Source organism: Drosophila sechellia, chromosome 2R (assembly GCF_004382195.2).
Source record: "Drosophila sechellia strain sech25 chromosome 2R, ASM438219v1, whole genome shotgun sequence".
In the NCBI taxonomy this organism is placed as follows: domain Eukaryota; kingdom Metazoa; phylum Arthropoda; class Insecta; order Diptera; family Drosophilidae; genus Drosophila; species Drosophila sechellia.
In genome coordinates, this window is record NC_045950.1 from 18,421,614 (window position 1) to 18,433,794 (window position 12,181).

The window sequence follows — 12,181 nt, forward strand, 5'->3', positions numbered from 1 at the left end:
GCTGTCCCTCTCTTCCTCTCTCTCTTGCCAAGTGGGGAATTGGTAGTTTGTTGTGCAGCGAATGCGACGCTTTTCCGCGTTTCCAATTGGGCACTCCTCCTGCGACTGTGCAACATGACTCATCTGCTCTCTTCCGCCGCCTTCGGTTGTTCAGTTATTCGTACTCGGATTCGCATTCGGCTATTATGCTTTTGAAGCACAAAAAACACAGGAGAGCTTCGCTAACTTGGAAGTCTCATGTTGAACAAATACTAAACAGTTTTTTGGTAAGATATTTGAGAAACTTGTGATAATATTTTATTTAAAATTGTTTGTTATAATTTATAAACTACGTCCATTATAAGACTTTTATTGCTTAAAACTTAAATTTTGAATTATTTCGGCTAGAGAACCTGGAACTGGTTCTCAGCCACTAGTCTTGACTTGAAGATTCGTGTTCATTTTTCGACACACCACTGTACCTGAATATCCCTCCATCGGCCCTCCATCGGCATTCGCAATCGCAGTCCATATTCCTTACTGGCAGTCCTCGGCGAACAACAGAAACGATAACGACAGCCCACGCAAAAGAGCTCAGAACCCACGAAAACCCTGGTGACAAAACAAAGTTCAGTGTCTCGGCCGCCGTTTATCCTCAAAGGTGGCAAAAAGAAAACTGGTTTGGAAACCACATACGAAAATTTGAAAAAAGTGCGAAGGATTTCGAGGAGTGGATATTGGCATACCCTCAATCATAAACAAGCGACTGAAATGAGGCATCTCTGGCTGCTCCTTCTTATCGCCTGCGGATCTGTCCAGTTCCCAGGTAAAATCGGTGCTTCCCTCTCATCTTTTGCCGCATACAGTGTTCCATTAGGAAAGACAAATTAATTTCGATTCAATTTGTAATCTTTATGGGCAGTGGATTTTTCGGCACCATTTACATATGCGGGTTCTTCCATGGAAGAAATGGAGGGCCCTCCATGGGCTTTACATCATTCAGCCACAAAGAAATACTTGTGAATTTCTTGTTTGTCTGCTGCTACTCGTAACCCCCTCATCCGCGCTAATTTGCATAATCTAGAGATTATAATCCTGGATAGACATTTCCCTAGTGTTTGTGTATGGGTGGTTGTGGGCGCTTAAGTAATCGATGGATTACACTGCACTTACCCCCTTTTTTTCCACTGACCAATAGGGCAAAACTTTAACAAAAGTATGTGCGACTGTTAAATAAAACATATGCTACTGGAATCATTCGCGTTACTCACAAGACTTATTGAAGGAACTGCAATGAATCACTGAGATGTTTGGGTATTAGTTATACGGAATAAGTATCCCCACAAAAGTCCCCCAAATGTTAAGTGATTCAAAGATATTACTCATAGCTACTCATTATGAATAATATATTGACTTGATATAGGGGTTGCCTCATCACACATATCGATATCAATCAAATGGTTAGATATTCACCAAAGGTTGCATTTTCGCCATCCGCAAATGGAGCTGGCTCCAAACTCCATAAAACACTTGTCTGCCAACCGAAACTATCAAAGCCGAAGTGCTTCATAGGGTCGACACTCTTTATGGCAAAGTTTTCCTTAAACGGTGGCTGGGAGTTATAGAAGGGGGCGGGATGGGGGAATAAAGTGGGAGAGTGGCAGAGGGACGGAAAAGTTGCCTGAAAGAACGCGTGTCATTCATTGAATTGACGACAATTTGGGAACCACTTGTAAGCAGGGCATGTCTTCCCAACGCGCGATGAGTATACACAGAAAGAAAAACTACAACCCATTTTTAGGAAAAATTATATCTTTTATATTTGCGATGTATCTCTTTTATATAAGCTTTACTTAGTTGAATAAATTTTATCCTTCCGTTTTACTTTTATGCAAACTTTTCTGCGCATGTATGAGCATTGTTCAGTGCTTCCGAATAGAGAAATTAGTGGAACAGTAAATGAAATGGGTGGCCGGGGTGCGGAGGTATGGGTTGGAATGAGCACATTGTTAAAAATATCAACATGATTAAAGTGGCTCTTGAATAATTAAGCAACTGGGAGTGGGTCCGGAGTGGATCTCTGGTACATGGGGCTATGGATGATGATGAGCTGTCAAAGGGATGAGAATGTGGCGAGGTAATTGCCGTATCATGCGTGCGTTCCACGGCTTTGAGTCCGGCTTATCGATATTAATTATGCGGGGAGGACAACAGACGCGTGGGATTGGACGGGCTTGCCACATGAGTTGACAGATTCCCATAAACGGATGACCAGTAACTTTCTACACTTGACCCTGAATATACAAATATCTTGACCTCCTCTTGAAGTGTTATCAAAAATCGTAAGAAGAATGGTGGAAGTATTGCAAAACGTTCAAAAGTTGGCAAATTCCCAAGTGAATTGAAATCATATGGGAACATTGAATTCAGGAACTTCAATGTTTTAATAGTATACTTTTGGGCACCGAAAATTCCCAAAGACACCCACCGAGCCGCTGGCAAGAAATTCAACTTGATCCATACTGGCTTTATTATTTGGGAAGATAGAATCATCCCCATTTTCCGCTGACCCAAATCGCATTTTCCGGGCAAACAAGAACCGTCCCGTCTTGTGCGGACAACTGAGCCAAGGCTAAGAAAGGTGTCCCGACTTGTCTGCCAATGTCTTTCAATTTTTCCTAACGAGAGTGCAAACAAAACTAATAACTTTGGCACACACACCCCCTCCCTCCGACGAACTCATAAACCCACGAATATTATATGGCAAATTGGCAATTTTCGCAGCCATTAAGCAGTGCGCCGAATGTGCAAATGACGCAACCAGAGCGCTGTACCCACATCCTTGAGCCAAATCCAGATACAAACGGATAGCCGCTAACGTGTGGCTTGCATATGCCGAGCATTCCCGATTCGGATTCCATTCCGTGACCTGACCTCCAACTGAAGTTGTAACCATCATATCACTCCAGAATGGGCGTTGACACGCTCCCTGGGAAATTTCGTATGGAAAAGGGGCTTGGCCGCGCGGCATGTTCCGAATTTCGTTAATGGTTTTATGCTGCCTTCCGCGTCTTTGGGGCTTAGGCTTGGAAACTATCGCCAGACACGGAAATCTGGGCTGGCAGCGTTTCGAGTGCTTTTCAATGAGTACACAGTAGAAAAATTAATATTAATAAAAATAATATATTTAGATCATACCTGTAGAACTAGTATTATAGCAGCAAAAAGAACTGCAGCAGGCACAAAAATTAGCCTTTTAGTCGGAAGCACTTGCATCGATGTATCGATTTTGATATTTATCCGAGAAATAGATACAACACAAACAGATACGAAGCTCATTTTTATCCGTGTAGCTTAATCTGCGTGTGTTCGGAAGCCCGGTCTAATTACCATTTGTTCCAGGAGTGCTGACCTTGCCAGAGGCACTCCCAGCCAAATCTTCATCGGCCGCTGGAGGCGGAAACGGAGGGGGAGCCGGGGGAGCAGTCACTGCCCCGTCGACTGGAGACACCAGCAAGGACTACGACTACGAGGAGGACCAGCAGCGGGCTCCGGGAAACCTGGCCAAGTCCACCGCTGATCCCAAAGTCCCAGAGCCATACTTTGAGCACAGCGATGTGGATATCTATGTGCCGCAGAATGCGACCAGCACCAAGTTGGAGTGCCCAGTTAAAAATTACAATGGTGAGTAGGTAAATCATGCTTTCTGTTTTGGAAAAAGTCATGAGAAGAATTAAGGTATGATTACATGTCTGGCCACCCTTAACTATGATAACAAAACAATTGCCAAAAAGTGCATGCCAAGTATTGATTTTCCACCTCTTTTCAAGCTGCACACCACGTGGTTCTCTGGTACAAGGAGAAGGTACAGGTATCCAGCGGCATGAATATATTCAACCACATCTACGCCCTGGACGATCAGTTCTCCCTGACCGTTCCCCTGGCATCCAATGCCACCGAGGAGCGCTACGAGTGCGAGGTACTGCCGAACAAAGTGCGACACAAGGCTACCATTCGCTTTGGCCCGGAGCCAAGCACCCCGGCTCCATCTCTGCTTCCGGCCCCGGCGGACACCACCACATCCGGCAAGGATTCGGCGGCTCACGGACGGGACATTCGCCTCTGGCTGCTAGGCCTCTTTCTGGCTCCGCTCCAGTTGGCAGTGACCTTCCGGTTCTGAAGCAGTTTGAGTTCAAGACCGCTCCAAAAATCTGCACCACCGGCATTACGTGATTACGTTTGGAGATGCGCACCGCAACAGATGAGCTTGACATTGGGATGTAGCCCTCGGATAACGTCGATGGCCTTGCAAATTGGCGATAGGTGTTGCTTTGTTACTGTATTATATGGGAAAGCTATTTTCCATGGAAGCGAACTTCCCAGAGCTATAGGTTATTTAAATTTTACACTTCCAACTCAGCTTCCTCTACTTCCAATATCGATGTTTTTAGACTCCTTTGAAGTAAAATTGTTTGTGAACCATTACTTGAACTTAGATACGCTACCTATAGGATGGAATTAGCCTAGTGTGATTGCTTTAGTATTGCGCTTAATCGAGAGATTGGTACATAATTGATTTTAACTTAGCGGAACAAAATGCGATACCAAGTGGCTTACCGAATCATTGTGAAGGAAACTATATATATGTGAACAGATTATGAGTACATAAAAACAATGTATGCAATTTTGTCGGATGTAAAACTGAAATAAACTAGAGCTGCTATAGACCCAGCTGAATCCATTCAACGAAATCCACCCCTATATACCAACACACGCACACACATGCAGACCGGCAGGATTCGGGGGCTTGCTTTCCGAGAGTGGCAGGGGGAAAACACACGCGCGACCAGGACAACAAAGCGCTGAGGTCCTTGTAGGAGCTCACTGCAGCTGCAACGCGGCGCAGGAGTGGGAGGAGGAATTCCGCAACGTGCGCAGGGCCTGGCAACCATATGGTGGCTTGTAGGGGTGGTACTAATGGTGGTGGCACAAGCCTCAAGCGGCTACTTTGCCTTCCGGATCAGTTGTCAACTGCTTAGCGGCCAGCACACACATCTAGTCAGCGAAGTAAATCAGCGCCAGTGAAAAAAGCAAAGGTGAGTGTTCGCCTATCAGTTGTGTCAAGAATCAAGCCTGCAACATCCATATCATTCAGATGATACCGCACTGCGAGAATCCTTTTTCGATCGAGGATACTTACGTCGAGGAGCCGCAGTTCTCTGAGCAGTGCGGCCACAGTCGTTGTGGACAGCCCCAAACTGCGTATGAGGTCTATCAGAGAATCCTGCTAAGATTACAGGCACAGGAACATACACGCTCCACAGAAGCCAATGAATGCGAGATAAGGAAGAAGTTCTGGATAGCCAGCTTCACTGGGAGGACCTTGCAATATCAATGTTAGTTGTACAACGCTCCAAATCCTTTGTTAAGGATACTAATTAAAACCCCGTGAAAAGAAAACCCTGATAGCAAATATAATCCAAAGATAAACAGACATTTGTTTTAAGCCTTTATTAACTCAGTCTTACTTTAGACATTAAAATTTACACTTAAGCTACTTACCCATCAGATTTAAAAAATAAATACTTTTCTTGAAAAAACCTGAAATATTTTAGTTATGCAAACTCTTTATATGTTTATTCAATGTTCTTTTTTTGTTCATTTATAAATTTATAATTGTTTATTAACTTATTTTTAGACGCACTTAAATGTCTTGATGTAATCTTCATTTCGTTTTTTTTTTTTTGATTAAACAATGTGATAAGTTCGTACCGTTTTATTTTATTAGATATATAACTCTTGATTCTACTGCTAGTGAGACAATTGTTTAATTACGTAATGCATATTCATTATAAATGAGGGGGTCGAGTCATTTAAAAGAATCGGGCATAGTTAGATCTGATTGCTGAGAATTTATTAAATTCATTCAATGCGTATCCTTTTATTACATTTTTTTAATTCATAAGAAATTACGAACTCAGGAAATCATAATTTAAACATAATAGGAATTATTTGACTTATTATCTGTTGAAATGGTCCAGAAAAGGCATGCCAACAGTTTAACATATTTATGGGAATAAAAATTTAAGGTTAATATTGTTTGTGGAAATTGATAGCGCAAGTGCGCGTTTTATAAATGTTAATGTTTATTCATTGATAGCATCATTTTGAATGCTGCTTTCTTCTTGATTAAAGTATTTTCAATGTGCTCCCAGCATGGATTTTAAGCATTGTCCTTTGTTTTCATTTATAGCGGTGTGCGACGAAATCAACCGGAGCTCTATTATTTATATTTTTTAAGTATTGTATACGGATTGGGCTTATAGGACTTGATGGGCGGTTCGCGCATACGTTTCATGTCAGTCGGATATGGACGTTTATATGCCGCAGCGTTTGTCGGTATTATTGATGGACGTGCTATAAAATTGGTTGATTATTATTTGTAGTAAGTTATGCGTGTATGTAATTACTATAAAGAAGTGAATCGTTGCATAATATTAATCATTCCAGTGTATTATATAGTTTGATCTGAGAGCTTGCTCAATCACTGTTATTGGTTTTGATAGTATGATCTAATCTATAACCCAAATCCCCAAAAACTGGCGAAGTGCCTTTAGGGGGAAATCTATATTATGTTTATAGACCCCGGCACTACCCAAATAAAGAATGCATGCTTGGGATCAACTTACGTTTGCTGTACTCATAGCCAGTAGGAGGACGCTTGGGGGGCATACGATGTTCATACTCATAGGCCACCTCCTCCACATCGTCGACTCTATAAAGATCGAAATGTTAGTTGCTGGGTTAACACATATTGACACTACTATAACGCGAGGACTCTCAGGTCCATAACTCCTGGTGGGGTCATTAAATTATACAAAATTATACTTTACAAGTAACTTACTCGGGCGGATTTTCCGCAGCTCGCTTAATCAGGTTGATATACTTGGGAGCCCCATTGCTGTTGCCTCCAAATTTCTTGTCGAAGACAGATCTGCAAAATAATACATTTTTATTCTTATGCCCAAAGGCAAACCGCATCGGTATGCATAGGGTAAAACATCCCCCTTACCTGTAAGCCTCCAGATTGGGTCCGTGAATGTTTTTGGCCGACTCGGGATCCATTTCCATCAGCTCGCGCAGCTGCTCGTGCGAAACCTCGTCGTTCTTGTCTGGAATAAGATACTTACGGATCTCGGCCAGGGCGTAAGCTATGCGGGCATAGCACTCCGCCGGAGTGGCCACCGTGCTGACCTCCAGGAATAGATCCTTCTGAAGATGGGCATATCTCGGATCGCCTGTGCTGCGCAGCTGCTCCTCTTTGTTACGATCGCGGATCGAACTGCGACCCTTAATGGCAATCTTGCACTGGGTCTCCTCCTGAAGGCGACGCAGCGAGTTGCCCTTGGGCCCCAGGATCTTGCCAGTGAAGTTGAACTGCGCAAGGATACGGATTTATTTTGGGGACGGAGGGGACAGTTAATTGTATAAAACCCACCTTGGGATACTGCTTTACGGGCACGAATACCTTTTGTGTAATCTTCATCGGCTTCTGCTTGTACACGTCTGCGTAGAACTCCTTGCCGGGAATACGACCAGTGCAGTAGACGCGGTCCACAGCTGCAATGTGGGATTAGTACCATTAATATACCCTGTAAAGAGCCGAATTGATTTTACCCTCGTCGATTAGCAGTGCGCAAAGTGGAAAGTCCGCGGACAATCGCTGGCGCTCCTCGTCCAAATCGGCCAGAAACTTTTGGGCCACCTCGTTCAGACGCGGCTGGTGGTCGTGGGTAGGAGGCTGCTTCTCAGCAAACTCGCTTGGGGTTTCCATTTTTATCATAACAATCCTTACCGAAAAATTACAATTAAAACGTAGACTGAAAAACAGTATGTATATCAATGAACTAAAATGGTGCCAGAGCTGTCAACCGTATGAAGTTTTTGGGCTGCCAACTTTTTCAGTTCAATACTGATTGCTTAAATGTCGATTTCTTTCATTATGTACAAAACGTCGAAAAATAGAAGTAATACAAATACTATAATCAATTTTAAAGAGTTAAATCAATTTATTAAGGAGCTTTGCCGAGAAGATAGCGGAGCTGCCACCATTTCGATTTCATACATGGCGCAATATCGATATTTTTGGCGGCTGCTTTGATACTCATCTCTAACAACATTGTATTTGGATTGCATTGGTTTGGTTTGTTTTCAATTTTTATCGTGCGCAATGGCCAGCGAGGAACTATTTGAAGCTGAATTCTCGGAAGAACAGGACTTGGAGCGTCAGCAGCCCATGGAGACTGAGGCGGCGGAGCTAGCGGAAACAGAAGAGGCTTTGGATATCACCGAGGAATCGCCGGAAAATCCTGAGGCAGAATCTACAACAGAACAATTGGCAGAAAAACCAGGTAAGTTAGATGCTCTCAGATAGGATTTCTCCTATATGGCTGCTTTCCTTCCAGTGACGAATGGCAACAAGGGCCCTGCTGATAACGAAGCCAAGATGACACAACTGCCGTTGGCCAGGATACGGAACATAATGAAACTGGATCCGGATCTGCATATGGCCAACAATGAGGCCGTGTTTATAGTGGCGAAGGCAGTGGAACTATTCATAGCCTCGTTGTCCCGGGAGTCATATACCTACACGGCGCAGTCCAAAAAGAAAACCATACAAAAGAGGGACGTGGATATGGCCATTTCTGCTGTGGACAGTTTGCTATTCCTTGATGGAGCCATGAACTTTTGAACACCCCCACAAATGAAACTGGATTCGTCGATTATACTTTTATACTTTATTTAGGGATATTCAGCGGCAAACAAATTCAGTCCTAAACGTCCTTATGGTTTTATGTTAAAAATAATATTTAAGGTTTAAAACAATTGTTGATTCGCAAAGAAAACAAACAAAAAAGAAATCATAATTATAAACGACAACGTTTAACGTTTCACAATACTCTTTGCTATTCGGAATTTGTAACGAAGCCGGCATTTGGTTAATTTATTTAACTGTTGAATAGTGTGGTTTGTTGTTTTTTCATTCATACTCTGTCCGCAGGCGATACTTACTTTGTCGTTGGGCACATACATTTGTAGTTTATATTTTGCTTTTTATGTTGGTTTTATCTCCATTATCTTATGAAACAATATTTTCAAGCTTAGTCTAACATTATGCTTTGATAAATTAATTGTTTTGGGGGGTTTTCGCTTGTGTTTAGATCTCTTTTCGTATTGGCTTTAACTAGTATTAGGTTGATTGAAGTATGTCTTTTGTTTTTACAATCTTTTCGAGGATAAAATTTGTTGCATTAATGGTTTCTTGTTTTAATTTTAAACACAATTTGAATATCGGACAACAATTGCAATAAAAATTTACGTTTTTTATTTGATTTTCGTTTATATATTATATTTAATAGGTGTGCATAGTTGGATTGTTGACTTCAAACATTTTGATAATTCGTTGGAATATATTTTAATCTTTACGCTTAACTTTGTTTAGTTGTGGTTGTTGTTGTTGTAGTTGTTGTTGGGGTTGGTTTCTTGGTGTTTTGGAAAATCGATGGGTTAACGTATTTTCGGATATGGAGCCGAGCGATATCGCACGCTTTCACGAGATCGGGATCCAGTTTCGTAGTGAGCAGATGAATGTGATCCCGAGCCCGAGGTGGTTGGTCGATATGACGATGATGAACGACCGTTGCTTGGTTTTGCTATTTTGAAAAGAATTTTATTTGTTGTTTAGACTTTAAATTGTTTCTTGTTCTGTACTCTGTGGTGCTGTTTTTGGTTTTTGGATTTTCTTTTGCTTAGCATATATACATTGTAAAAAAAGAAAAATGTATTGTTTAACCGGTTTTGAATGCACTACACCCTACGAAACGTTATTGTTTTGAGTAAAATGCATTTTGTTTCATCACGTTTCAAAAAAATTGTTCCACAAACCTTTCAGTTTGGATTTAATAGTTTAAGCATGTTCAAATATTTTTGGGTTTCTTGTCATGAAGTTTTATGGTTTTGTTTTCAAAGTGTGAATTTCAGTAATTTGATTGTTTGATCGATTGTTTTAATATTTTGGCTCTGGCTTCTTGTGAGTATGTTAGTAGTCGTCCAATTAATGAAGATAATTTACTGGTCGCTGTTCGGTTTAGTTGATTTGGCCTCTGTTCAGGCATAGTGCATTTAAAATCTTGTTAAAATGGGATGGGTTGCCGTTTTCATAATTTTGCTACGCGGCCTTGTTTCTTTTGCTTTTTAGGTTTCTGTTTTTTTTTTCTTCGTTTTCAATTTATCGTCGCTTAGTTGGATAGATTTTGTTTTGTTTTCGTTTTTTTTTTTTTTTTTTTTTTTTTTTGATTTGCGCGAGTTAAGTTTAAACGTTTACATTGCTATTTGTCGTATTCTTTTTCTTTTCTTCATTTTGTTTATTTTTACATGCCTGCTGAGGGGAAGAGATTATTGGTCTAGAACCTAGATATCTTACCTGGATAGGCCGTCGTGTAGGAAGAGGAGGACGAGTGGGGGTGATACTCACGCCGATAGTCGCGCTCGTAGGAGCTACTGTCATACTGGGCGTGGTGGGTCGAGTGCTTTGATGTTTGGGGCGGCGGTGTGGCATAGCGATCATATTCTCCGTGGTGGTCATATAGCTCGTGGTCTCGTGATCTGTTGAAAAAGTAAGGGATTAAAGAGGGGTTTACTAACAATGCTTGATAAACTAGATGCCCACTATTAAAAGCATAAGAAAGTCATTTGAAAATATAAGCGAAGCATTCAGAAGCTTTTCATATACCGGCTTTCTAAAGGCATCACTAAGGCGATTGAACTTATCTAACCTGTGCGTCTTTACAATCGCATAGTTGGGATCGTCCATCACATATCGAGCCTTCTCCAGAATGGAATAGACTTTTGGCTTTGAAGAAGCAGGAGGCGGGGTGCTGTGACGAGAGGAATTCCTCAGTAACCATTTAAAATGCAACGAAAATTGACAAGCCTACCGGGAACTGTAGGCGCCATGGTCGCCATAGGATTTGGAATAGTGGTGAGACTTCTTGTACATGCGCTCCTTGCCATCCATCTCGCGTAGTTGCTCCAACCGAATGTCGTCGTTGGCGTCGGGTATCATAAACTTGCGGATCTCGCCTAGCGCATAGCTGATCCTGTGATAGGCCTCCGCTGGAGGGGCCACCGTGGATATCTCCACGTGCAAATCGCGGCTGAGATGGGCGTACTTTGGATTTCCGGAGCTGCGAAGCTCCTCCTCCTTACCGTGGTCTCGCATCGAGTTGCGCCCCATCACCACCATTTTGCACATAGTCTCTTCCTGCAGCTGCCGCAATGTGTTGCCCTTGGGCCCCAGAATCTTGCCAACGAAATTAAACTTGGGGTACTCCTTGATGGGGAACAAGACTTTCTGGGCCACGCGGATGGGCTTTTCGCTGTACACGTTGGCATATATCTCGGGCTTTGGTATGCGGCCGCTGACCAAGATCTTCTCCACCTCTGCGTGGCCATGAAAAATTGCAATTAGATCCACTATAGCTTACATGTCGCAGCGCCGAACTCACCGTCGTCAAGCAAGCGCTTGGTGATGATGTGCTTCTTCTCGAGCGTCTTCTTTTCCAGCAGGCACTCCTGCAGGTACGCGTTGGTCTTCTCATTCAGCTGGGGCGTTTCCCGCAGGGCGGCGTGGCTGGTGGTGTGTCCGCCGCCATCCGCCTCAGGGGTCTCTGGAGCACCGGTAGCCGCTGGCTCCTCGTCGCGTCGCTTCCGCTTGTAGTCGGCGGCGTCCTCGTTGTAGTCTCTGTCGTAGTCGCGCGGCATTGCGTTTTGGGGGATTTCTGGTCTGGAGGATTTGTGAATTCTAAAACTCCCACTCTTGAATACAAAATTCTGCTATTGCAGAATTAGTTGGCTGAAAAAATATGTATGTGGTAGGACATCGATAGGTAGATCGGCATCACCGATTCGATAGCCTATTATCGGTTACTGCCGATAACACCCCGCCATCATGTGCAGCCGTAGTTTTATCTTATTAATTTCATTAAAACCATTCACATAAGGGATTTAAATTATATTTGTAATTTAAAAATCCTAAGTACATATTTAAAATTATTGCCATGCACCTGACGCATCTCTGTTAATATCTAGCGTTAGGCAGTGTCTGCAAGCCGATAACAACTATGCGCCCTTAACAGCACCG

At 42.7% G+C, this 12,181-nt stretch overlaps 5 protein-coding genes across 6 annotated transcripts; 3 read left to right on the forward strand and 2 right to left on the reverse strand.

Annotated features, from left to right (window-relative positions):
* The first annotated feature begins 517 nt into the window (after nt 1–517).
* Nucleotides 518–4,720, forward strand: LOC6615521. The gene is made up of 3 exons (XM_002039864.2): nt 518–805; nt 3,382–3,663; nt 3,810–4,720. The coding sequence occupies exons 1-3, from the start codon at nt 751–753 to the stop codon at nt 4,157–4,159; spliced, it is 687 nt and encodes a 228-aa protein (XP_002039900.1). The 5' UTR covers nt 518–750; the 3' UTR covers nt 4,160–4,720.
* Nucleotides 4,721–4,832: 112 nt separating this feature from the next.
* On the forward strand, nt 4,833–5,573 carry LOC6615522 (ventrally expressed gene D protein). The gene is made up of 2 exons (XM_002039865.2): nt 4,833–5,075; nt 5,135–5,573. The coding sequence occupies exon 2, from the start codon at nt 5,135–5,137 to the stop codon at nt 5,378–5,380; it is 246 nt and encodes an 81-aa protein (XP_002039901.1). The 5' UTR covers nt 4,833–5,075; the 3' UTR covers nt 5,381–5,573.
* Nucleotides 5,574–5,712: 139 nt separating this feature from the next.
* LOC6615523 (KH domain-containing, RNA-binding, signal transduction-associated protein 2) lies at nt 5,713–7,903 on the reverse strand. Its single transcript, XM_002039866.2, has 6 exons — nt 7,657–7,903; nt 7,478–7,599; nt 7,052–7,416; nt 6,884–6,973; nt 6,669–6,754; nt 5,713–6,396 (listed from the first exon to the last, which is right to left on the reverse strand). The coding sequence occupies exons 1-6, from the start codon at nt 7,820–7,822 to the stop codon at nt 6,263–6,265; spliced, it is 963 nt and encodes a 320-aa protein (XP_002039902.2). The 5' UTR covers nt 7,823–7,903; the 3' UTR covers nt 5,713–6,262.
* A 247-nt stretch (nt 7,904–8,150) lies between these two features.
* On the forward strand, nt 8,151–8,916 carry LOC6615524 (DNA polymerase epsilon subunit 4). Its single transcript, XM_002039867.2, has 2 exons — nt 8,151–8,390; nt 8,445–8,916. The coding sequence occupies exons 1-2, from the start codon at nt 8,210–8,212 to the stop codon at nt 8,729–8,731; spliced, it is 468 nt and encodes a 155-aa protein (XP_002039903.1). The 5' UTR covers nt 8,151–8,209; the 3' UTR covers nt 8,732–8,916.
* On the reverse strand, nt 8,759–11,912 carry LOC6615525 (KH domain-containing, RNA-binding, signal transduction-associated protein 2). 2 transcript variants are annotated; one of them, XM_002039868.2, is made up of 5 exons: nt 11,547–11,911; nt 10,977–11,481; nt 10,815–10,916; nt 10,463–10,644; nt 8,759–9,692 (listed from the first exon to the last, which is right to left on the reverse strand). In XM_002039868.2, exons 1-5 carry the CDS (start codon nt 11,800–11,802, stop codon nt 9,547–9,549), a joined length of 1,191 nt encoding a protein of 396 aa, XP_002039904.1. In that variant the 5' UTR covers nt 11,803–11,911; the 3' UTR covers nt 8,759–9,546. The 2 variants fall into 2 exon arrangements, with proteins under 2 accessions (XP_002039904.1, XP_032570499.1); XM_032714608.1 differs by lacking the exon at nt 10,815–10,916 and having other exon boundaries at nt 11,547–11,912.
* Nucleotides 11,913–12,181: the final 269 nt, after the last annotated feature.